We start from the raw sequence: 27,018 nt of genomic DNA, 5'->3' as shown, positions 1-27,018 counted from the left end.
TAACTCAGTAGCCGGAGAGGAAGGAAACTGCTCTAGGATTTCACCTTGAGGCCTATGGTGACTTTAAAACAGTTGGAGGGTGTTTAATGGCTGTGATAGGTGAAAACTGAGGATCAACAACATTGTCGTTACTACACAATACTAACCTAATTGACAGAGTGAAAGGGAAGACTCTACAGAAAAAACATATTCCAAAACATGCATCCTGTTTGCAAAAAGGCAGTAAAGTAAAACGGCAAAAAAAAAATATATATATATATACGTCAGATGCAGAGCATATATATATATATATTACACTGCATCTGATCCAACACATCAAGCGTGGTGGCGGCATCATGTTATGGATATGATTGTCATCGGCAAGGACTAGGGAGTTTTTTAGGATGAAAATAAACAGAATAGCTAAGCACAATCCTAGAGGAAATCCCGGTTGTCTATTTTCTAACAAACACTTGGAGACAAATTAACCTTTCAGCATGACATTATCCTAAACACAAGGCCAAATATACACTGGAGTTGCGAGTCTTTACCCAGAAAGATTCACAGCCGTAACCGCTGGCGATTTTAACATGTACTGTATTGACTCAGGGTTGTGAATACTTATGTATTTCATAAAATAAAATAAACATTTTCACTTTGTCATTATAGGGTATTGTGTGTCTATGGGTGAGGAAAAAGTTATATTTAATCCATTTTGAATTTAGGCTGTAATAAAACAATGTGGAATAAGTCAAGGGGTATGAATACTTTCTGAAGACACTGTATGTTTAATTCACATGGCCCATGCGAGGGACTAAACCCACAACCTTGATGTTGGCAGCATTATAGTGTAACTGTCTGAGCCAGTTGGACCAATTATACCCTCCACACCATCTGCCCTACTGCATTGTTGATGTGAGCTGTTTAATTTGCCCAGATTCAGTACCTGTAGTTCTGCAGTGGTTTGCCTCAGAGCAGAGCTGTGGGAAGGCATTAAGAGAGAAGCATTGTTACCTAGCTGTTTTCATCGTCTGACAAGATAATAATGGTGGGAAGAGGCCTGGGCTTTCAGGGATGAGGTGTCATTGTCGTGGCAGTGAAACAGCGCTCTAGTCTTGGCATGAACAGACTTTTTTTTTTTGTGTCCCGGGAATGGTGCCAGCCTAAGCAGGTTTACTCGGGATGCAATGGAGCACACTAATTCATTTGAATGCAGCAGCTGGAGGCTGATTTAAAACATGTAAACATCCTTTACCGAGCACATCATGGAATCTAATGGCCGTAAAGTCACTACTACGTTTACTTCTAATTGCAGTCTGAGATCTCTCTCCTAATATAGCGATGGTTTATCAAAAATTCACAGCAGTACATATTACACCATGGCTAATCACTTTGAGAGCGAATGACGATTGTAATCAGAGATAATCAACATCACTGTTAATTGTAAATATCACTGTCACTTTCTCATTACAGATGAATTAGAATTGAATTCTGAAAAATCTATTCAATCATGAAAGCATATATCGATTGCTCTGAAAATCGTTTTTGCCCCCTTTGACTCGTTAAACCTAACACTTACCATGAAGCAAAGTCATATTTTTTGCTGCTTTTCAATCTGTTTGGCTGTTGTGCCTCTGCACACAGAGCCATGAGCTTGCTTTGCCAGGAGCTGGCTGGGTTCTTGGTGTTTCAAACAGAGACACAGACCTACATTTATTTCTGCCTCTTTCTATTAGCATATGCATCACTTCCATTTTCCCCAACCGCGGCCCGGCAAATCAAGTCCCATGTGCTCTCTCTAAAGTGATCCCTTAATGCCGTCTGACTTTATCAGACAAAATTAACAGAATCATATAAATAAATAATCGGACCAGAACGACAAGGGGGCATTAAACCTCTCCACACCTGTCTGCCTTTCAGAGGAGTTCCAGAACTTTTTGCGGAGACTCCCGATGTTCTACGCCCTCAACACATCTGCCATCCAGTACTTCTGGAAGATGGAGCCGGCCGTCCACCAACGCTACAGACAGCTGGAGCTCAGCAGCAGACAGCTCATTGCCAAATCCCGACGAATCGTCAACAAACTCTTCACCCTCAGCAAGAGGTGTCAGACACAGCCGAAAGTCATTGTGCTGAGAGAGAGGTGAGACTGTATTATGATAAACATTCCCTGTGAAGTTTAGCTGGCATGTAAAATACCAGTCAAGTTTGGACACCTACAGTACTTGTTCCAGGGTTTTTCTTTATTTTTACTATTTTCTACATTGTAGAATAATATTGAATCAAATCAACTTTATTTGTCACATGCGCAGAATACAACAAGTGCAGACCTTACCGTCAAATGCTTTCTTTTAAGCCCTTAACCAACAGTGCAGTTCAAAAAGAGTTAAGACAATATTTACCAAATAAATTTAACTTAAAAATGTAATATCTGGTGGTCATTTGATTAATTGTTCAGCAGTCTTTTGGCTTGGGGGTAGAAGCAGTTGAGGAGCCTTTTTGTCCTAGACTTGGCGGTCCGGTATCACTTGCCGTGCGGCAGCAGAGAAAACAGTTTATGATTTGGGTGACTGGAATCTGACAATTTTATGGGCTTTCCTCTGACATGGCCTATTATATAGGTCCTGGATTGCAGGAAGCTTGGCCCAAGTGATGTACTGGGCCGTACGCACTACCCTCTGTAGCGCTTTACAGTCAGATGCCGAGCAGCTGCCATACCAGGCGGTGATGCAACCGATGGTGTAGCTTTAGAGAGGATCCAGATCTGGGGACCCATGCCAAGTCTTTTCAGTCTCCTGAGGGGGAAAAGGTTTTGTCGTGCCCTCTTCATGAGTGTCTTGGTGTGTTTGGACCATGATAGTTCGTTGGTGATGTGGTCACCAAGGAACTTGAAGCTCTCGACCTTCTCCACTACAGCCCCATTGATGTTAATGGGGGCTGGTCCGGCCCGCCTTTTCCTGTAGTCCACGACCAGCTCCTTAGTCTTGCTCACATTGAGGGAGAGGTTGTTGTCCTGGCACCACACTGCCAGTTCTCTGACCTCCTCCCTATAGGCTGTCTCATCGTTGTTGGTGTCAGCAAACTTAACGGTGTTGGAGTCTTGTTTGTTTGGTCGTGGGTGAACAGGGAGTACAGGAGGGGACTGAGTACACACCCATGAGGGGCTCCAGTGTTGATGATCAGCATGACAGGCGTGTTGTTGGCTCCCCTTACCACCTGGGGGAAGCTCATCAGGAAGTCCAGGATCCAGGGACTGCACTTGAATACATCTGGTATCATATAAATCATATTTTATATTTTCTTCAAAGTAGCCACCCTTTGCCTTGATTACAGCTTTGCACACTCACTTGGCATTCTCTCAACCAGCTTCATGAGGTAGTCACCTGGAATGCATTTAAATTAACAGGTGTGCCTTGTTAAAAGTTACTTTGTGGAATTTCTTTCCTTCTTAACCAGTTGCGACGAGCAAACCCATATCCGGGAGCGTAATCATAGCCTCAAATGCATTAGCATAACGCAACGAACATAAATACCCCTAGAAACTTTTCCTAGTCATGAAGCGCAAATGAAATAAATATATTAAAATACAAGCTTAGCCTTTTGTTAACAATACTGTCATCTCAGATTTTCAAAATATGCGTTACAGCCAACGCTAGACAAGCATTTGTGTAAGTTTATCATGGCATAATGCTATGCTAGGCTCTACTGGCAGCAGGCAACATTTTCACAAAAATAAGAAAAGCAACCAAATTAAATCATTTAACTTTGAAGAACTTTGGATGCTTTCACTCAGGAGACTCCCCGTTAGATAGCAAATGTTCCTTTTTTCCCAAAAATATAATTTTTGTAGGCGAAAAAGCTCCCGTTTCTTCACCGTGCTTGGCTGAGAAATCGACCGAAAAATGCTACAACTATAACGCCAAACTTTTTTCAAAATTAGCTACATAATATCGAGAGAAACACGGCAAACATTGTTTAGGATCCATCCTCAATGTGTTTTTAACAAATGTATTCGAAAATATATCCATCGAGGCAGTTGGTGGTCCTGTAGCTCAGTTGGTAGAGCATGGCGCTTGTAACGCCAGGGTAGTGGGTTCGATCCCCGGGACCACCCATACATAGAATGTATGCACACATGACTGTAAGTCGCTTTGGATAAAAGCGTCTGCTAAATGGCATATATTGGTTTCTCATAAGAAGCGATTGGAAAAATGTGTCGTAAAATACTATGTGTCCACATGCCATATATGGTCCCTTACAGCCATTCTTCAAGGGAAATGCCTAAAAAGACGTCACAATGCTGTAGACACCTTGGGGAAAACGTGGAAAACGTAAGCTCATTCGTAGCTCATTCACAGCCATATAGTCATTGGCATGAGGCGGTTTCAAAAAATGCGGCACTTCCTGGTTGGATTTTTATTTGGGTTTCGCCTGTAACATCAGTTCTGTGGCACTCACAGACAATATCTTTGCAGTTTTGGAAACGTCAGTGTCGTCTTTCCAAAGCTGTCAATTATATGCATAGTCGAGCATCTTGTCGTGACAAAATATCTTGTTTAAAACGGGAACGTTTTTCATCCAAAAATTAAAATAGCGCCCGCTAAATCCAATTGGTTAATGCATTTGAGCCAATCAGTTGTGTTGTGATAAGGTAGAGGTGGTATACAGAAGATAGCCCTATTTGGTAAAAGTAAAAAAAAAGTCCCTATTATGGCAAGAACAGCTCAAATAAGCAAAGAGAAACGACAGTCCATTACTTTAAGTTCTTATGGTATAGGGGATGCTTGCGTCCCACTTGGACAAAAGCCAGGGAAAATGCAGCGCGGCAAATTCAAATAAATCATTAAATCACACTTGTAAGATACTAATTAAAGCTACACTCGTTGTGAATCCAGCCAACATGTCAGATTTTAAAAAGGCTTTTCGGCGAAAGCACAAGAAGCTATTATGATGATAGCACAACAGTAAACAAAGTAACATATTTCAACCCTGCAGGCACTACACAAAACATAGAAATAAAATATAAAACATGCCTTACCTTTGACGAGCTTCTTTTGTTGGCACTCCAATATGTCCCATAAACATGACAATTGGTTTGATTAATTCCATCCATATATATATCCAAAATGTCAATTTATTTGGTGCGTTTGTTCCAGAAAAAAACAGCTTCCAAATTTAGCAACGTCACTACAAAATATCTCAAACGTTGCCTGTAAACTTTGCCAAAACATTTCAAACTACTTTTGTAATACAACTTTAGTTATTTTTATATGTTAATAATCCATCAAATCAAATTGAAGACGGGTCTATCTGTTTTTAATAGAGGACGAGAGGAAACTAACGCTACTTTTCAAGTCTTGCGCACTCTCAACAGCGTTACCTTTTTCCAACATGGCCGTACTTCTTCATTGCACAAAGGAATAACGTCAACCAAATTCCAAGGACTGGTGACATCCAGTGGAAGCGGTAGGAACTGAAGAAAAGTGCCTAAGAAATATGGTTTCTCAATGAGAAATCACTGAACACAGACGTAAAAAAAACTGAGCAAGTTTGTTATACTCACAGACATGACTCAAACAGTTTTAGGAACTTCAGTGTTTTCTATCCAAATCTACTAATAATATGCATATCTTATATTCTTGGCATGAGTAGCAGGAAGTTGAAATTGGGCACGCTATTTATCCAAAAGTGAAAATGCTGCCCCCTATACCTTAAGAAGTTAAGACATGAATGTCAGTCAATCTGGAAATGTCAAGAACTTTGAATGTTTCTTCAAGTGCAGTCACAAAAACCGCCAAGCGCTATGATAAAACTGGCTCCCATGAGGACCGCCAGAAAGGAAGACCCAGAGTTAACTCTGCTACATAAGATAAGATCATTAGAGTTAACTGCACATCAGATAGCAGTTCACAGAGTTCAAGGAACAGACACAGCTCAAAATGTACTGTTCAGAGGAGACTGCATGAATCAGAACTTCATGGTTGAATTGCTGCAAAGAAACCACTACTAAAGGACTCCAATAAGAAGAGACTTGCTTGGGCCACAAGCAATGATCATTAGACCGGTGGAAATCTGTCCTTTGGTCTGATGAGTCCTATTTTGAGATTTTTGGTTCCAACCAACCTATCTTTGTGAGATACAGAGGTTAACCTGTTAATCCTACCCCCTACTTTTTCGAACATTCTGTTAAAAATCGCGCAACATTTCAGCGTCCTGCTACTCATGCCAGGAATATAGTATATGCATATGATTAGTATGTGTGGATAGAAAACACTCTGATGTTTCTAAAACTGGTTAAATCACGGCTGTGACTATAACAGAGCCTGTGTTTCATCGAAAGCGCAAGAAACTGATCACTGAAAACTGGAAAAAGTATCAATGCGCCACTTGCATGTATTGTTTATGGGAAACCAAATTACATGGGGCTGAGATTGCAAGTCCTACACCTTCCACACGATGTCGCCAGTCTTGTCAATTGCCTGGTCTTTGTTTCTTGGTCAAACGAGTAAGAGAGCCCATTTCTTCCGGTCTCCGACAGGATGTTTTGGATGAGAAATTTTCGACCATGAGTTCAAGACGTGGAGCTATTGAATACACATCTTCCCGTGATCAATTTTATAGATTATTAACGTTTACTAATACCTAAAGTTGGATTACAAAAGTATTTCGAAGTGTTTTGTGAAAGTTTATCGTCAACTTTTTTAATTTTAAAAAATGACATTGCGTTTTAAAACGCTGTTTTTTCCTGGATCACACACTCTTCATAGATAGATATTTAGGGTATATATGGACCGATTTAATCGGAAAAAAAATACCCAATAGTGATGTTTATGGGACATCTAGTAGTGCCAACAAAGAAGATCGTCAAAGGTAATGAATGTTTTATATTTTATTTCTGTGTTTTGTGTAGCGCCGGCTATGCTAATTATTTTGTTTACGTCCCCTTCAGGTATTTCTGGGTGTTGCATGTTATCAGATAATAGTTTCTCATGCTTTCGCCGAAAAGCATTTTAAAAATCTGACTTGTTGGCTGGATTCACAACGAGTGTAGCTTTAATTCAGTACCCTGCATGTGTGTTTTAATGAACGTTTGAGTTTTAACGAGTGCTATTAGCATTTAGCGTAGCACATTTGCATTTCCTGATGGCTAGATGGGACGCCTGCGTGTCGGGTGGAGTTAAGAGGTTAATGCAACCGCAGTGTCACATTTCAAAACTTTACGGAAAAAGCAAACCATGCAATAATCTGAGTACGGCGCTCAGACAACAAATCAAGCCATACAGATATCCGCCATGTTGGAGTCAACAGAAGTCAGAAATAGCGTTATAAATATTCCCTTACCTTTGATCATCTTCTTCAGAATGCACTCCCAGGAATACCAGTTCCACAATAAATGTTTGATTTGTTCGATAAAGTCCATAACTTATGTCCAAATACCTCCTTTGTTAGTGCGCTCAGTTCACAAATCCAAACTCGCGATGGCAGGTCCAGGCGAAAGTTCAGAAGAAAAGTCATATTACAGTTCATAGAAACATGTCAAACCATGTCTAGAATCAATCTTTGATTGATATATGCATATATTAGCAACTGGACCTGAGTAGCAGGTAGTTTACTCTGGGAACGCTTTTCATCCAAACGTGAAAATGCTGCCCCCTATCCCAAACAGGATTTATCTTTATTTAACTAGGCAAGTCAGTTAATAACAAATTCTTATTTTCAATGATGGCCTAGGAACAGTGGGTTAACTACCTTGTTCAGGGGCAGAATGACAGATTTTTACCTTGTCAGCTTGGGGATTCGATCTTGCAACCTTTCCGTTACTAGTCCAACGCTCTAACCACTAGGCTGCCTGCAAAATTTCCAGGCCATGTAAGAAATCTGCCTGAGAATCCCTTTTGTGCCTGAATAGACTCGGGGATGTTGTGAATGTCCCAGTCAAAAATGGCTGCTGTTCAGACATACACATTGTTGATAGGCGAAGGGAGATGAATTCTGTACTCTGCATATTGCTTTGACATTTCTGCACTGATTTATTTTGTTTCTTATGTTCAAAAGAGTTCACAGGCAATCAATCAGAACATGAGATAGCATCTCCAATTTCACCAACCCTCTTGTCGGGTGAAACTCTGCTGTGCTTGTGTTTTTTCTTCATTTTCTTCTAAATGTGTTTTAGAAAAGGTTTCACTTGGCAAAACCAGCCCATATTTCTTTGTCAGGGGAAAATTGACTTTAACAAGCATAGACTGATTAATAAAACTGAAACTCTATTTCATACATTAGATATACTGAGAGCTTTGATTTTAATAGACTACATACAGAGAATACAGTAGTTACCTAGATCTGACTAATACCGTCAGCCATAATTTATTTAATTCATTCATGTTTATTATTTAGATAGAAAATCACATTTAGAGAACATCCATTTCATTAGTCTTTCCTTTTACTGTTATTTTTCACCGTCAAGGACTATATTTTGCTCAGTGAATGACTATTCTGTGGTGTTGTGTCTTTTTGTATGACTTTCCCTCTTTTTTTGACGAAACTACCTATAATGGATACAAATAAAAGGTCTGTGGCCATGAGATTCTCATAAACTACGTTAATTATTACTAGTCTCCTAGTACTACTGCTATTTTGGCTCTAACACAGAAGTGATCGTGTACATGAAGAGTCTGACTGACATATTTCTCTTAATGGGTTTTAGTAAAGCAATACAAGCTACTCTCTGCCCCTCCAATGTCCATTATAGGTTTCTTTGCCCCTTCCGTTTCTCAACCTTATGGTGTTTCAACAAATTGTTTCATGGATGCAATTCAAAAAGTAAATCCAGTTATTCACAGAGAATTGGGTGCCAGCACATAGATGCAGATACACGGGCTGTATTTTCGGCTGGTGCACATTAGTTTGCAATTTCGTCATGTAAAAACTGGTGCACTGGCATATTCCAAACCTTACGCCAGGTTCGGCTGAGTGAGAGAGGGCTATTTACCTGTCTAACATCAGCTTGCTTGCGCTGAGGTTGAAGGGGTGGAAATATTTGAGGTGTGTTCTTAACAAGCGCAAAAGTCACAATTTCATGCAGTGCTAATGGGAAGTTTTAAGACTCACAAAAAGCAGGTCTTAACTGTAATGCAGTAGATAATGGCATGGATTTTGAGAGTGAAAGCGCACCCTATCCAGCCATGATGCACAGTGCCCATAGAAGGAGAGATGTGCCTTTTGTGCAGGTGAATCTCATATTTAGAAACAATTGATTTTTTCCACCCCCATTTAATTTGATTTAAAAAATAACAAGCATAGCCTGCCCTCCCCTTAACCTCTGACTCCCCATCCCGCGTGAGGGAGTGTAATCATCGACTGACACTAATTATCATTACGCAATGGACCTAAATATTCCTATAAAATATTCCTATTCATGAAAATCACAAGTGAAATATATTGTGACATTGGCCATGTGGTGCCAGGATAACAACCTCTCCCTCAATGTGATCAAGACAAAGGAGATGATTGTGGAATACAGGAGGAGGACCGAGCACACCCCCATTCTCATCGGCGGGGCTGTAGTGGAGCAGGTTGAGAGCTTCAAGTTCCTTGGTGTCCACATCACCAACAGACTTTCATGGTCCAAACACACCAAGACAGTCGAGAAGAGGGCAAGACAAAACTTTTTCCCCTCAGGAGACTGAAAAGATTTGCCATGGGTCCTCAGATTCTCAAAACGTTCTACAGCTGCACCATCGAGAGCATCCTGACTGGTTGCATCACTGTCTGGTATAGCAACTGCTCAGGATCTGACCACAAGGCACTACAGAGGGTAATGCGTACGGCCCAGTACATCACTGTGGTACCAGCGCTACCAGAGCCCCAAGTCTTGGTCCAACAGGCTTAACAGCTTCTACCCCCAAGCCATAAGACTCCTGAACATCTAATCAAAGGGCTACCCAGACTCCTCTTTTATGCTGCTGCTACTCTCTGTTTTAAATCTATGCATAGTCACTTTAACTCTACACACATGTACATTTTACCTCAATGACCTCGACTAACCTGTGATCCCGCACATTGACTCTGTACCAGTACCCCCTGTATATAGCTTTGCTACTGTTATTTTACTGCTGCTCTTTAATGATTTTTTTTCTTTTTTCCTTATCTATTTTTTACTAAACACATATTTTTCTTACAAGCCCTTAACCAACAATGCAGTTAAGTAAGCATTTCACTGTAAGGTCTACACCTGTTGTATTCGGTACATGTGACGAATAAAATATGATTTTAACATTTTATTTGAAGTGGGATTAAAATGGATTTTGGATTTATCTACACAAAATACTCTGCCAGTGGAAGAACACTTCCAACATTTGAAAAATAAAATACTAATAAATGTATATCTTCATTAGTAAACTCAATACATGTTAGAATCACCTTTGGCAGCGATTACAGTTGCTATTATCTCTGGGTAAATCTCGAAGTGCTTTCTAAACCTGGATTGTACAAAATTCTTCAAGCCTTATGAAATTGGTTGTTAATTGCTAAACAACCATTTGCTGGTCTTGCCATAGATTTTCAAGCGGATTTAAGTTGAAATTGTAACTCGGCCACTCAGGAACATTCACTGTCTTCATGTTAAGCAACTCCAGTGTAGTGTTGGCCTTGTGTTTTAGGTTACTGACCTGCTGGAATGTGAATTAATCTCCCAGTGTCTGGTGGAAAGCAGACTGCACCAGGTGTTCCTCTAGGATATTGCCTGTGCTTGGCTCCATTCCGTTTCATTTCATCATGAAAAACTCCCCAGTCATTAACGATTACAAGCATACCCATAACATGATTCAGCTACCACTATTCTTGAAAATATGGAGAGTGGTACTCACTAATGTGTTATGGATTTGCCCCAAACACAACATTTTGTATTTAGGACAAAACGTTAATTGCTTTGCCACATTTCTTTTCAGTATTACATTTGTTCCTTGTTGCAAACAAGATGCATGTTTATGAATATTTGAATTCGGTACAGGCATCCTTTTCACTCTGTCAATTAGGTTAGTATTGTAGAGTAACTACAATGTTGTTGATCCATCCTATCACAGTCTCTATCACAACTCTGTAACTGATTTAAAGTCACCATTTGGCCTCATGGTGAAATCCCTGAGTGGTTTCCTTCCTCTACGGCAACAGAGTTAGGAAAGACGCCTATATCTTTGTAGTGACTGGGAGTATTGATTACAATATCCCAAGTGTAATTACTAACTAATAAATATCATGTTCAAATGGGTTTACCATCCTACCAGTAGGTGCTTTTCTTAGCGAGGCATTGGAAAACCTTCCTGGACTTTGTGGTTGAATCTGTGTTTGAAATTCACTGCTCGACTAAAGGATACAGAGAGGAGGTAGTCATTCAAAAATCATGTTAAAGGCCTCCCGAGCGGTGCAGCGGCCTAAGGCGCCACTACATTCCCGGGTTCGATCCCAGGCTGTGTCACAGCTGGCTGTGATTGGGAGACCCAGTGCGGCTTGGCAGGGTTGTTTCGTAGGACGCATGCCTCTCAACCTCCGTCTCTCCCGAGTCCGTAGTGGAGTTACAGCGATGGGACAAGACTGTAACTACCACTTGGATATCATGAAAAAGGGGTAAAAAGCACCCAAAAATATGAACTATTATTGGACAAGCAACTTATGTGACTTGTTAAGTACATTTTTACTCCTGAATTTATTGAAGGTTTGCCATAACAAAGGGGTTGAATACTTATTGATCCAAGATATTTCAGCTTTTGATTTCTTATTAATTTGTAAACATTTAGAAAAAAATAATTCCATTTTGACATTGTGGGCTATTGTGTGTAGGTCAGTAACAAAACATTCTCAGTTTAATCCATTTTATATTCAGGCTGTAACACAACAAAATGTTCAAAGGGTCAAGGGGTGTGAATACTTTCTGGTGTATTAGAAGAAATTATTTGTACTATTACATTTTTTTAATGTATTTTCCATTCACTCTAATGGGGTCCTGTTTTCTGCTAACAATGCCTGCAGTACTATAGTCGGCCTTCAACTTCCGTGGCTTCAATGAGAGGGAGCATTGCTACATGTAACACCTCTTAAGTTACCACCCACCTTCTCGCTCACCTCACCCCGTCTCTCATGGCAACACGACTCCAGTAGTATTTACATATCCCCCGCCATGAAGTATTCTGGGTCAGCGTGGTGGGAGAAAAACATTCCTGGCTGAGCAGAAGTTCCAGTGAGAAGGAGAGATATGCACAATACCCATGTGGGTGACAAAACCAGGCCTAGTAGATATACATGTTTCTGCAGCTACAAAGAGATTTGATTAACAAACATGGATAAAATGGATAAAATGTCTTATAGATAAATAACCCATTATAGATACCTTGAGGCTGGCTTTTAAGGGAGAGCATTTTATTTTCAGTTTTTCCACTTTCATATAATTTCATAAGCTGTCATCAATTCTTCATAAACTGTTGGTGTGTGCACATATATCCACTAAAATTCAGTATCTATCATTGTTTACAGTATGTCTCATCTGGGGTACTGAAAATATCATGACACCCTGCCTGCATATATTTATGAAATAAACACTGCGACAACCTACTGATATGACCAGATATACAATACTACAGGGTAATACCTAATATGTTATTTTGTTAGGAAAATACAGCTGTATCATGACATGAACCCAAGGAAGATGGAATTTTGTATTGGGGAATGTGAATATCTAGTCATTCTAGTGAACTTGAGATCCCCAAAGTGACTGTATGTACACTACCGGTTAAAGGTTTGGGGTCACTTAGAAATGTCCTTGATTTTGAAAGAAAAGCTCATTTTTTTGTCAATTTAAAATGAGATCAAATTGATCAGAAATACAGTGTAGACATTGTTAATGTTGTAAATGACTATTGTATCTGGAAACAGCTGATTTTTAATGGAATATCTACGTAGGCGTATAGAGGCCCATTATCAGCAACCATCACTCCTGTGTTCCAATGGCATGTTGTGTTAGCTAATCCAAGTTTATCATTTTAAAATGATAATTGAGCATTAGAAAACAATTTTGCAGTTCTTAGCACGGCTGAAACCTGTTGTTCTGATTAAAGAAGCAGTAAAACTGGCCTTCTTTAGAGTACTTGAGTATTTGGAGCATCAGCATTTGCGGGTTCGATTACAGGCTCAAATGGCCAGAAACAAAGGACTTTCTTCTGAAACTCATCAGTCTATTATTGTTCTGAGAAATGAAGGCTATTCCATGTGAGAAATTGCCAATAAACTGAGTATCTCGTGCAACGCTGTGTACTACTCCCTTCACAGAACAGAGCAAAATTGCTCTAACCAGAAATAGAACGAGGAGTGGGAGGCCCTGGTGCACAACTGCGCAAGAGGACAAGTATATTAGAGTGTCTAGTTTGAGAAACCAATGCCTCACAAGTCCTCAACTGGCAGCTTCATTAAATAGTACCCGCAAAACACCAGTCTCAACATCAACAGTGAAGAGGCGACTCCGGAATGCTGGCCTTCTAGGCAGAGTTGCAAAAAAAAAAAAAGCCATATCTCAGACTGGCAATAAAAAAAAAATAAGATGGGCAAAAGAACACAGACACTGGAGGAACTCTGTCCAGAAGGCCAGCATCCGGGAGTCGCCTCTTCACTGTTGACGTTGAAACAGGTGTTTTTGCGGTTGCAATTTAATGAAGCTACAGTAGTCATTTACAACATTTAACAATGTCTGCACTGTATTTCTGATCAATTTGATGTTATTTTAATGGACAAAAAAGTAGCTTTTCTTTCAAAAACAAGGACATTTCTAAGTGACCCTAAACTTTTGAACGGTAGTGTAAGTACAGCCATGGAAGCTTATAAGAAATCCCGCTTCGACCTCCAACGAGTCATCAAACAGGCAAAGTGTCAATACAGGACTAAAATCAAATCCTACTACGTCGGCTCTGCTCGACGGATATGGCAGGGCTTGAAAACTTTTATGGATTGCAAAGGGAAACCCAGCCACGAGCTGGCCAGTGTCGTGAGCATACCAGATGAGCTAAATACCTTCTATGCTCGTTTTTGAGGTAAGCAACACTGAACCATGCATGAAAGCACCAGCTGTTCCAGACAACTGTGTGATCTCTCTCCATAGCCGATGTCAGTAAGACCTTTAAACAGGTTAACATTCACAAGGCCGCAGGGCCAGACGGAATAACAGGATGTGTACTCAGAGCATGCACTGACCAGCTGACAAGTGTATTCACTGACATTTTCAACCTATCTCTGACCTGGTCTTTAATACCAACTTGTTTCAAGCAGGCCACCACAGTCCCCATGCTCAAGAATGCCAAGGTAACCTGTCTAAATTACTGTTGCCCCGTAGCACTCACATCTATAACCATGAAATTCTCAGAAAGGCCTGGACCCACGCCAATTCGCATACCGCCCCAACAGATCCACAGATGATCTTTATTGCATTCCACACCGCCCTCACCCACCTTTACAGAATAAATACCTATGTAATTATGGTGTTCATTGAGTAAAGTTCAGTTTTCAACATCAAAGTCCCCCCCTCCCCTCCCCCCCAAGCTCATTTCCAGACTCAAGTCCCGAATACCTCTCTATGTAACTGGATCCTGACTTCCCCTGGCAGTGAGGGTAGGCAACAACACATCCGCCACGTGGACCATCAACATGGGGGCCCCTCAGGAGTGTGTGATTAGTCCCCTCCTGTACTCCCTATTCACCCATGACTGTGTGGCTGCACACTACTCCAACACCAACGCAGGTGCAAGCACGTCCCCATCCACATTGGTACATTGTTGGGGCTGTAGTGGAGCAGGTCAGGAGCTTCAAGTTCCTCTGTGTCCACATCACTAAGGAATTAATATGGTCCCCACACCCACCCTTTTGTGAAGCGGGTACTTCAGTGGCTGTTCCCCTCAAGAGGCTGAAAAGATTTGTCATGGGCCCCCATATCTTAAAGAGGTTCTACAGCTGCACCATTGAGAGCATCTTAACTGGCTTCATCATTGCTTGGTACGGCAACTGCAAGGCATCCAAACGCAAGGCGCTACAGAGGTTTGTGAGTATGGCCCAGTACATCAATGGGACCAAGCTACCTGCTATCCAGTACCTCTACACCAGGCGGTGTCAGAGGAAAGCCCAAAAAATTATCAGACTCCAGCCACCCAAGCCATAGACGGTTCTCTCTGCTACCGCACAGCCAGCGGTACCAATGCGGTACCAATGCACAAGTTTGGAACCTACAGGACCCTGACCAGCTTCTACTCCCAAGCCATGAAACTGCTTAATAAGACTGCTAAATAGCCAATCAAATGGCTACCAGGACTACCTGCATTGACCCTTTTTTGCACTAATTCTCTTGCGCTAACTCTGCATACACACTGGACTCTACCCACACACTCACACATACAATTGAAGTCGTAATTTTACATACACTTAGGTTGGAGTCATTAAAACTCATTTTTCAACCACTGCACGAATTCCTTTTTAACAAACTATAGTTTTGGCAAGTCAGTTAGGACACCTGCTTTGTGCATGACAAAAGTAATTTTTACAACAATTGTATACATATAGTGTATTATAAGTAAAATAATCGATCACAATTCCAGTGGGTCAGAAGTTTACATACACTAAGTTGACTGTGCCTTTTAACAGCTTGGAAAATTCCAGAAAATTATGTCATGGCTTTAGGAGCTTCTGATAGGATAATTGACATCATTTGAGTAAATTGGAGGTGTACCTGTGGATATATTTCAAGGCCTACCTTCAAACTCAGTGCCTCTGTGCTTGACATCATGGGAAAATCAAAAGAAATCAGCAAAGACCTCAGAAAAAAATTGTAGACCTTCATCCTTGGAAGCAATTTCCAAACACCTGAAGGTACCACGTTAATCTGTATAAACAATAAGGAAGGAGACGCGTTCTGTCTCCTAGAGATGAACATACTTTTTTCCCTTTTTTTTTCTCCCCTTTCCTCCCCAATCTTCGTGGTATCTAATTGTTAGTAGTTACTATCTTGTCCCATCGCTACAACTCCCGAACGGGCTCAGGAGAGACGAAGGTCGAAAGCCACGTGTCCTCTGAAACACAACCCAACCAAGCCGCGCTGCTTCTTAACACAGCGAGCGGAGGAAACACCGTGCACCTGGCGACCTGGTTAGCGTGCACTGCTTCCGGCCCGACACAGGAGTCGCTAGTGCGCGATGAGACAAGGATATCCCTACCGGCCAAACCCTCCCTCCAAACCCACCCGGATGAAGCTAGGCCAATTGTGCATCGCCCCATGGACCTCCCGGCTGCGACAGAGCCTGGGTTCGAACCCAGAGTCTCTGGGGCCCTAGACCACTGCGCCACCCGGGAGGCCGAGATGAACGTACATTGGTGCGAAAAGTGCAAATCAATCCCAGAACAGCAGCAAAGGACCATGTGAAGATGGTGGACGAAACAGGTACAAAAGTATCTATATCCACAGTAAAACGAGTCCTATATCAACATAACCTGAAAGGCTGCTCAGCAAGGAAGAAGCCACTGCTCCAAAACTGTCATAAAAAAGCCAGACTGTGGTTTGCAATTGCACATGGGGACAGAGATCGTATTTCTTGGAGATATTTCCTGTGGTCTGATGAAACAAAAATATAACTGTTTGGAAGAACACCATCCCAACCGTGAAGAACGGGGGTGGCAGCGTCATGTTGTGAGGGTGCTTTGCTACAGGAGGGTCTGGTGCACTTCACAAAATAGATGGCATCATGAGTATAGAAAATTATGTGGATATATTACCCGAAACGTTTGACCCAAGTCAAACAGTTTAAAGGCAATGCTACCAAATACTAATTGAGTGGATGTAAACTTCTGACCCACAGGGAATGTGATGAAACAAATAAAAGCTCAATTAAATCATTCTCTCCACTATTATTCTGACATTTCACATTCTTAAAATAAAGTGGAGATCCTAACTGACCTAAGACAGGGAATTTTACTAGGATTAAATGTCAGGAATTGTGAAAAACTGAGTTTAAATGTGTTTGACTAAGGTGTATGTAAATTTCCGACTTCAACTGTACTTACACTGACACCCCAACACTCACACACCAAACACAGATATACTACATACGCCCACACATCGCATGAGCACACATGCATATTGACGCCACACTCACACACACATTTAAAAAGGACAAAGCAAGCATTTCACTGTTAGTCTACACCTGTTATTTACGAAGCATGTGATAAATTGAATTTGATTTGATCCTTGTGCAGATAGTGTTCAAAAGGGGTTAAATGCGGAAGACACATTTCAGTTGAATGCATTCAGTTGTACAACTGACTAGGTATCCCTCTTTCCCTTTTCCCAGAACTGCAAAGTGTTTGGCCACACAGAGTGCATTTCCTGTAGAAAACAGTCTGGAAGTTTATCTTCATTGTGTTTATCTGTGTTTTGCAGGTCCTTCACCTACTGGCTGAACTTTATCTTGTCCATCATGTACTGCAGTGAAAACAACCACATAGGTTCATACCTGGAGGAGACAAGGAGCTGCTCTTGCCCCTATGAACACCCGTCCTGCCAGGGTGTCATACCCTGCACCATGGGCGAGGGCTCCTTCTGCGCCTCCTGCTCCTACGACAACCGCTCCCGCTGTGCCACATGCAATCCTGGGTACATGCTCAGCCAGGGGGTCTGCCGCAATGAGGTGCCGGACTCCACAGACCACTACATCGGCTTTGAGATGGACCTGCAGGACCTGGAGCTGAGATACCTGCTACAGAAGAAAGACAGCCGTATTGGCATCCATGGGCTCTTCGTCAGCAACGATGTACGGCTCAACAACTGGTTTGACCCGTCGTGGAGAAAGAGGATGCTGCTGACACTGAAGAGCAACAAGTACAAGTCCAACCACGTCCACATGCTCCTCGGGATGACCCTGCAGATCTGCCTTACTAAGAACAGCACCCTGGAGCCAGTGCTGTCTGTCTACATCAACCCCTTCGGGGGCAGTCACTCTGAGAGCTGGATCATGCCTATACACCAGAACAGCTACCCCGACTGGGAAAGGACTAAACTAGACATTCCCCTGGACTGTTACAACTGGACGTTGACTTTGGGTAACAAGTGGAAAACATTTTTTGAGACTGTCCACTTCTACTTGCGGAGCCGGATCAGTGCTCCGTTGCCCCAAGGGAACGGCTCAGTCTACTACGAACCTTTAGAGTTCCTGGAGCCTGGTAAGAACCTGGGCTACATGAAAATAAACAGCATCCAGGTGTTTGGCTACAGTATGCACTTTGACCCGGAAGCGATCCAGGACCTGATTCTGCAGCTGGACTACCCGTACACTCAGGGATCGCAGGACTCAGCCCTGCTGCAGTTGCTAGAGATCAGGGACCGGGTCAACAGACTGTCCCCTCCTGGACCTCAGCTCCTGGACCTCTTTTCCTGCCTGCTGCGCCACCGCCTGAAATTATCCACCACAGATGTTATCCGAATACAGGCAGCATTGCAGATTTTTTCTGCCAAACAGCCAAACTCCATGGAATACGAAACAACCAAATTATGTAGCTAATAAGGGGCCGGAGTCCAACTACACAGATGCTTGTGCTGCTATTACACTGACTTGATTACAGTTAAGAGCAATTTTGTAAGGCACTGAGGGACATTTTCTTTGTTTTTATGATGTTGAGCGCTGTTTATTGGGATTCATGTAAAATTCTATATTTCTGGAAAGTGTGTGGCATAAACACAAGGGGGCTTCACCATGCCCACTTTGCCTTTTTAAATGATAAGAATAAGAAACAGAGTTTATTTCTGACCGTGATGGATATAAAAGATGTATCATCACTGATATGTTTCCCATAAATTGCACAGATCTCAATAATCCGTTAAAATGTGAAGCTTTTGCTGATAATTAAGTGTTATCTCAACAGTGTGTTTGGTTTGACACCAGCATGGCTTTACTTAGGTCTTTCACTTTGTTATTGAACACACCATTTTTTATTATCATACCCTTCTGTTGAATCCCACTACACCCCATGTGTCCAGAGCTAAATGAGATGCTAAGGAAATCAAATGTTCATTGTTTTTCATAGGTTTAAATTCCCACACAGGCTTTTCTATTTCACATATTTGTAAAATTAGAGTTATACAATACTTCAGACATGCAGAAATAAAACACCATACACGCAATGGCTAGTATGTTTATGTTTTATTTTTTATAATGCATTCGTTTGTGAACAGTTATGAAACAATGTCTATATGATGTATGAAAACATTCTGAATTTGCTAATTCACGAAATAAAAGTCATTTTTACGTGCCATCTGTAAATAGTTTAGATGTTTTAGCTAGTGGATATTTTTATCAGAGATAATCTATGTATGATGAATCAATTTCATATTTATATTTGATCTTTGGTTAATTAATCTAGATGATATCATATCTGATGCATATCTTTGTCAGTTAAGATTATATTTCAAAATCAATCTCTTCTCTGAAAAGGAAATGCTTCATGCAAACCACAGAATATAAGATGTTCCATTCAGTCCTTCAGTGTTTTGAGAGGATTTTTTATCCTGTAATTTGAGAGAAATGTTGCCTTGAATGAACCTTTGCAATTTATCTGTGTAAAGGACTTTGACAAGGCAACATTGCCCGACAACAAAATAATATATTGAAGTCACAACAAACCCTAGAGCACAACTCGCTCCAGTGTTTGGCATAAAACGCCAGGTGACTTATTCTTCGACTAATGACTTGTCCCCTTGGATATCCTTGAAAGCAATCCAGCCAATTCACTGCAGGAAAAAAGTGTAAAATACTAAAAGAGTGGTAGCCTGGAAAGTTTCCCTACAACTTCAGATGATCATCAATCAAAGTGGAGGCATTCCTTATTTATTGATTCACTCTCTCTCCGTTCTGTCTGTCATTATTTAGTACTTTTTCAGAATTTGTGAGAATATGAGGTATGAATCTTTTTTATATGCCAATATGAAATCTGGCTTTAAGAAAACAATAAATTAAATGCTCAGGTTAATTGGACGTCTGATGACATAACAGTGAAACAAAAGTGTCCATCAGTACACTTGAATTGTGAGTTTCAAGGACTTTCAATTGTCTTTGTTTTAATTACATCCCACTGGGCACTAACTGGTTGAATTAACATTGTTTCAACGCAACTTGTCAACCTATTGTGATGTGGAATCTACGTGGAAAATACATTCGATTCGAAAAAGTCATCAATGTAAACTTGTTTTTGATGGTGAAATTTCAACCACAGGTTTATGTCATCATGCTAACTACATTTCAACATAGGTAGTCTATAAATTATTTTGAATTTGTTTATTTAAAACATCAGATCTTCAAAGTAAAATCCACTATCAGAAAAAAACAATAAGCTGGGCAGAACCTCCTACTGGAGAATGAATCTATCTACAGCAACCTTTTGTTCTCCCATTCAGGATTTTAACCAAGCCCTGCTTAGCTATGATATTTGTCACTGACTATTACCAATATGTTATCAAGAGAATGATGAGTGATTTCCACTTAAAATCTAAATAGATTCACTGCTGCTATCGAAGTCATTCCAAAGGGTAGATTTAACAGAGCAAATTAATGTGACTCATATAACATCAATGATGCTATTTAGGCCTATATATTTTTTTAGTTAACCGTTATTTAAAGTTGAACTGACAGCATTTAAAAAATATATATATATTTTTTTAAATCTGTTCAAATACACCCCTAGGAAGTTTTTTTTGGTACATTTTCTGACAAGCGAGCACTTTTTTCACGTTTCCAGAAATTCTTAGAATGTTTGGGAATTACGTATGTTAAGGCATTTGAGAAAATGTTATAGTAATATAGAGTGGGAAAGCGGCCGTGTGTTTGGACAATTAATAGACACTACAGTAAATAAAACCATCATCCAGGACTGGAGTCTACACAGGCTGTTGCACCATAGCCAATCAGAGCTACAGTAGGCCTTTACACAAACATACATTTGCCACAAGGACCTGCCATCATTCACTTTTAACTGACCTGTGTGTTTTTAGAAAATTAGAACGCATTTGGCACAACCCACAAATTACACCTGAATGGATTTCTACAAATATATAAATAACACGGGAGTCCTCTTACATTTTGGAACTTTACAGTCCTATTGATCAAACCACAAAAAGGTAGGCTATCTTTCCTTATATGCCAATCATCAACAGCAAGATGAACAACTAATGCTAGCCAGTGCAAGAGGAGGTAAAATCGAACGAAGGAACATTAGATAAACCCTCTCAAACCTTTTGAGCTAGTTGGCCGTCAAAATTGCACCAATAAATGATGGGGAATAGTAAGTTGCCTGCTCTTCTTTCTGCAGCATGCCTGCCATATGCATGCTTCTCACAACCAAGCATCCAATCTAAATGGCTAAAGTTGGCTAGCTTACTAGCTAGCTACTTCCAGACACAAACGAGAGAACACCTCAATTTGACTATTTTACTTGCCGTAACAGAGCTGGTTAGGGTGTTTACATGTTATCTAGAGCATTCGTGACTAACAATTACTTTTTTTGCCTATGTTTACTGACACAGGTCATATTCAGCATGTTGCACATTCTTATTCATCACTTATTATGTACTTTGGCACACTCAGACGAGAGTGCTCTGAAATCGGAGTAGATAGTCAGAGTAAATTTGCAAACACAAGAGATATGCTAACTGGGTAACAGTCGTTCAAGTTCAGCATAGCTAGCTAGCTAGCTGGCAAAACAATTCATATTTCTTGCTAGCTAAGCAAAAGACACCTGACTCTTTACCTATGTAGCCGAAAAACGACTTGAGGGAAGAAGTCAGTCAGTCATTCACCCACTCCTGCAATGACATAACATTCTACTAGCAGCTAGCTAGCTAACGTCAGGTTCTGTGTTTTTAGATTTCTATATAAATAGATACGCTAGCCTATTAGCCATTAGACTTGTGATCATTGCACTTGCTAGTTTGATTGTATTGACATTCCCAGCCTTAGTTACATTTGTCTGTTTTTGTCCAAAATATTGAGTTATTGAAACTGAAACAGTGCATCCCGAATGGAGGCAGCAAAAAATATTCCATGCCAGCTGTGATTTACAACCTGATAGCAATATTTTTGGGACTGCCAAGAAAAGTATTGGTGAATTATATGAATCATGCATTGATCTGCATCCACCTATTCTGCCAACAATGCTTTACTGTACGTCATGGAATGTTGATAAAAAATATAACCTATTTTTAAAACCTCTTATAAAGTTGGTTTTGTAGCACAAACTTGGAATCTGATATTTTTGACTGATATTACGATTGTCTGTTTGTTTCATATCTCCAAAGTAGTTCAAATGCTGTCAGTTACACTTTAACCAGGCAAGTCAATTAAGAATAAATTATTATTTACATTAACAGCAGGTAAAAGGCAGGAGATATGCTTATTCAAAGTTTTGAATTTCAGTTATTATAGCGCCCCCCTTGAGCCTATCGGTATAATTTTGAAAATGCTGGATCTCTATGGCAAATTGCATAATTGACTAAATTTTTGTCAATTTTTGTCACTGGTGTCTGAGACATTGCGTGTGACTAACATACCAACGGATGAAGACAGATCCATTGGGGGGGCATATAACAGTGTTTTAGCCCTACATCTTGAAAATAGAAATAAGAAAGAAATAAGCTAAATAAAATGGATAGAGCCCTCTACACAACCTCTCCAATGAGTCTTGCAAGAGAACTAGGTGACAGCTTGGTAAGTGAGTTCTGTCTCGTATGACTACTGGGTGTATCACTGACCATGATCAAAAAAGGCAACAGTAAACCTGTAGTCCCTCACGAATGATGCAGCTCCCCCTTGAGCCAATAAGTGGAATTTTGTAAAATATAGATCGCTACGACAAGACACATTTTACCCCAAAAAATACATCTAATTGGGCCAGTGGTGTCTGAGATATTGTGTGGGTTAGCTAGACTCGTGTCCCTGACCATATGTGCCAAATGTCAGCACTCTGAGTCAAACGGATAAAGAGATATAAACATGTTCCCGTTATAGCGCCACAATGAGGTTGATATGTAAACATATTATTTGGAGCCTAGCATTGGGCCAGTTATCCGAAAGGTTGCTGGATCAAATCCCCAAGCTGACAAGGTAAAAATCTGTCGTTCTGCCATCATTGTAGGCCATCATTGTAAATAAGAATTTCTTCTTAAATGACATGCCATTTTAAATAAAGGTTAAATAAAATTTTAAAAATATGAATGTTCTTGCATGTTTTGAGTGTTTGCAACATATGTACCAAATTGTGTTACAATACTAATAACCTTGATGTATTTATAGGCATTTATGTACCAGGCCACAACATTTTTTATTGGCAGTGTTGTTTTGGGTAATAACTGGAAAAAATTGTCCATAGATGCCACATATCAAGTTCCATGCATAACAGTAATTCGGTGCCAGAAGTGTTTTCACAAAATTAAAAATGGCGGAAATTCCGTCATGGAACCCATCACCTTATGGGTCCCTGAAGCAAATGTGTTCTTTGTGAGGAGAGGGACCTTTGTACCTAATTTCATGACTTCAGATCAAACGGGGTGAGGCTCATGACCTTTCAAAGTTTGCATTTTCAATCTCTTATTATAGTACCACCATCTGGCCAATCAGTGTAATTTTGTAAATGCTGGATCTCTATGGCAAGACGCATCATACACCAAAGTTGAGTTAAAACTGGGCCAGTGCTGTTTGCGATTTTGTGTGTTTCTAATGTATGAACAAATAAATCTACGAATGAATAAACAAATGAAAGTACAGACGGACGGAGAAAGATCCACATTCCCCTCCCCGGATTTCATGATTGGGGATAATAATGTGAGGCAAAATGGAAAACACAGACAGAAGACACTGGCTACAGCACAAATACAACATTGACAAACAGTGGATGTGTGTGACATCGAGTGAGAACTAGAAACAACTACATGTCTCAAAACCCTGTTTATCTATTTGTCTTTTGAACTCCTTCAGGGACACCAGATCCTGGAGATTTAGGTTGGCTTGGAGGGAATTCCAAGACCAGGGGGCTGAGTAATGAAAGGAACTTTTTCCATGCTTGGTTCTAATTTGCTGTACCATTAGCATAAGACAAGATTGAGATCTGAGCTTGTTTGTGTTTCCATTTCAAGCTAGAAGAGCGGATAGATAAGCTTTACCTAAAATGACCTCAAGAATGTACCAGTGTTTGAGCCTGCGTGTTGCTAGTACACTGTAAAGACCACCATGATGAGTTAGATGTCTCTGATTGGTAACAAAATGAAGGCTTCATGATACAGATTCAAGAGCCTTCAGTGTAGAGTTTTAGGCTTACACATAATAGTATCACCATAGATCAACACAGAGAGAAAGGTACAACAAATCAACCATTTTCTGGCGGCAAAGGAAAAACAAGATTTGTGCAGGTAATAAAACCCAATTCCCAGCATGTGTTTATGGACAAGGTTCTCAACATGGGTGTTGGAACTCAACTTCTCATCCTCCCTGTTGTAACCCTCAGTTATGAATGGTGGAGAACATATATTCCCTATGTACTACATTCCAGGCCAGAGTGTTCTGTTATTGACAGCACCTTCCTCAAGCTATCAATGATGGAGCACATTTCCCCTCTGCACGCATCAATGTGCAAAGGGGGGTCAGACCTTCCAGTCACTGAGTAGCTTACAAGACGCCCCTATCACAAGAACAATAAACTCCTCTCCGTTTCCGTTTCCCCTTTTTATGACTCTGATTGTCTCCTGAAGGAGGTCTAAGAGACAAAGAACAGGTGATTTCTGCAGATCAGCAGAACATCTTTACAATGTACATGTGTTACTGGACTTTCGGGTACTCTAGATGTGGATTCCAGGGGGGGGCAGGCTATGATATTCCTTGTAACAAGAAGGAAAAGTAGCAGCAATTGTGGAAGTGACATTTAAACTAATTTCTGAACAATGTACCAAACAGAAGGACTCATGACATTGGTTGGCATAACTTGATATTTTTCTTCTGATTTTTCTGTCTCTAAAAGGGTTATAATGTGTATTTGCTGAGACATGGAATGAATGCATTTGACTTAAGACATGTTTAGAATCTATAGGATATGTATTTCATCCTAGGGACTGTTGACCTGTTTTCTCTACAGTATAAACATACTGTCGATACTTATGAGGAAATCTTAGATTTATCTCACTTGTCAAAAATTGGATGGATTCTTGGGATCAACGGGGTGGTCCCGTGGTACCTTGTCTGGCCTATCAGCCCGCCCTCTGTGAGTATCCCTATAATTACAGGACTTGCTAACAGACTGTTATATCAACTTTCTTCGCGGTGCAGCCACACCAGTTGAACAAATTATCCACATTACCTTGGAACCAAACACCTATTGACGAGACCTATCCCACTCAGACAGAAGCAATCATCCTAGAGGTGATCCTGCGGAATGTACTGTTTGCTCATTCAAGACTAACTGACTGAGTTCACAATCCACCCCGGCTGGGATCAGAGGAAGAATTCACTGCACAGGAAAAAGCTGTAATCAACTTTACTCTCCTTGACTGAGGACTGAGAGAGAGTGAAGTGGGTATAGCTCTTTCTGCTATGAGCTACTTCGGCCTGCTGACCTCAGCACTACTGTCGAAAGAGAATTGGACAACAAACCCTTTACCCCAGCTCCATCTCATCCTAACGGAATCCAACTGGGTAGGCAAGACCGACATGCAAGTCGGTGTTGCATTCTTACTTTCCTCTGAAAGTGGTGCTGTTTGTGTTAAGTGGTGGAAGTCATTGAGCATTGTAAGAGGGTAGGTATAATTTACAAACCAATGATCAATACTGTCCTGGCACTGTCAACATCGGATGTTAACTGGTAGCCAAGTCCATGTATATTCCTGGAAGGTGAGCTCTATAGTTTCACGGTTGTGAAAGCCTATGTTGATGAAGCCCTCTCACATATTCTCTTTCAATGAATAAGATCATAGCATCCTCAAAAGTCCTGTGAATGTGTTGTTGAGTACATACGCCTATTCTGATCTGTGGAGCTTCTCTCCTCAATAACTGTGTTGTATCCCATTGTACCTTGTCTTAATTTTTGAAGCTAGGTGGTACTATTTTTATGTTTGGAAAAATAACGTTCCCATAGTAAACGGCCTATTTCTCAGGACCAGATGCTAGAATATGCATATAATTGACAGATTAGGATAGAAAACACTCTAAAGTTTTCAAAACTGTCAAAATTTTGTCTGTGAGTTAAACAGAACTGATATTGCAGGCTAAAACCTGAGGAAAATCCAATCAGGAAGTGCCCCTGTTTTTGAAATCTCTCTGTTCTTATGCATCCATATTGCCAATTTAACCTGTTGATCCTACCCCCTACTTTTTCAAACATTCTGTTAAAAATTTCAGCGCCCTGCTACTCATGCCAGGAATATAGTATATGCATATGATTAGTATGTGTGGATAGAAAACACTCAGACGTTTCTAAAACTGGTTAAATCACGGCTGTGACTATAACAGAACGTGCGTTTCATCGAAAAGCGCAGGAAAATCTGATCACTGAAAATTGGAAAATATATCAATGCGCCACTTGAATGAATTGTTGAATGGGAACCACATTACCTGGAGCCGAGATTGCAATTCCTACAGCTTCCACACAATGTCAACAGTCTTGTCATTTGCCTAGGATTTGTTTCTTGGTCAAACGAACAAGAGACAGCCCATTTCTTCCGGTCTCCGACCGGATATTTTGGTTGAAATTTATCCGGACATTATTTCAAGACGGAGAGCTATAGAATATACATCGCCTCGTGATCAATTTGATCGATTATTAACGTTTACTAATACCTAAAGTTGCATTACAAAAGTATTTCGAAGTGTTTTGTGAAAGTTTATCGTCGACTTTTTTAATTAACGTTGCGTTATAAAACGCTGTTTTTTTCATTGATCACACAGTCTTCATAGATCGATATCTAGGCTATATATGGACCGATTTAATTGAAAA

The 27,018-nt window shown here is 40.6% G+C and overlaps 2 protein-coding genes across 2 annotated transcripts in view; both read left to right on the top strand.

Moving 5' to 3' along the window:
- LOC118392918 (BMP/retinoic acid-inducible neural-specific protein 3) overlaps positions 1-19,303 on the top strand; it is a 56,120-nt gene extending 36,817 nt beyond the window's left edge. Inside the window, exons 7-8 of the mRNA XM_035784947.2 lie at positions 1,900-2,122; positions 17,438-19,303. Of these exons, the coding sequence (XP_035640840.1) occupies positions 1,900-2,122; positions 17,438-18,554 (1,340 nt within the window). The 3' untranslated portion in view covers positions 18,555-19,303. The remainder of the gene's footprint in view (positions 1-1,899; positions 2,123-17,437) is intronic.
- Positions 1-27,018, top strand: part of uchl5 (ubiquitin carboxyl-terminal hydrolase L5) — a 1,000,928-nt gene that overhangs the window by 688,612 nt on the left and 285,298 nt on the right. The gene's annotated exons all lie outside the window — the stretch shown is intronic.

The sequence above is a fragment of the Oncorhynchus keta genome, chromosome 1 (genome assembly GCF_023373465.1).
Source record: "Oncorhynchus keta strain PuntledgeMale-10-30-2019 chromosome 1, Oket_V2, whole genome shotgun sequence".
NCBI lineage: Eukaryota > Metazoa > Chordata > Actinopteri > Salmoniformes > Salmonidae > Oncorhynchus > Oncorhynchus keta.
Note: the sequence above shows the minus strand (reverse complement) of the source record. Positions and strands in the feature narration are given on the sequence as shown.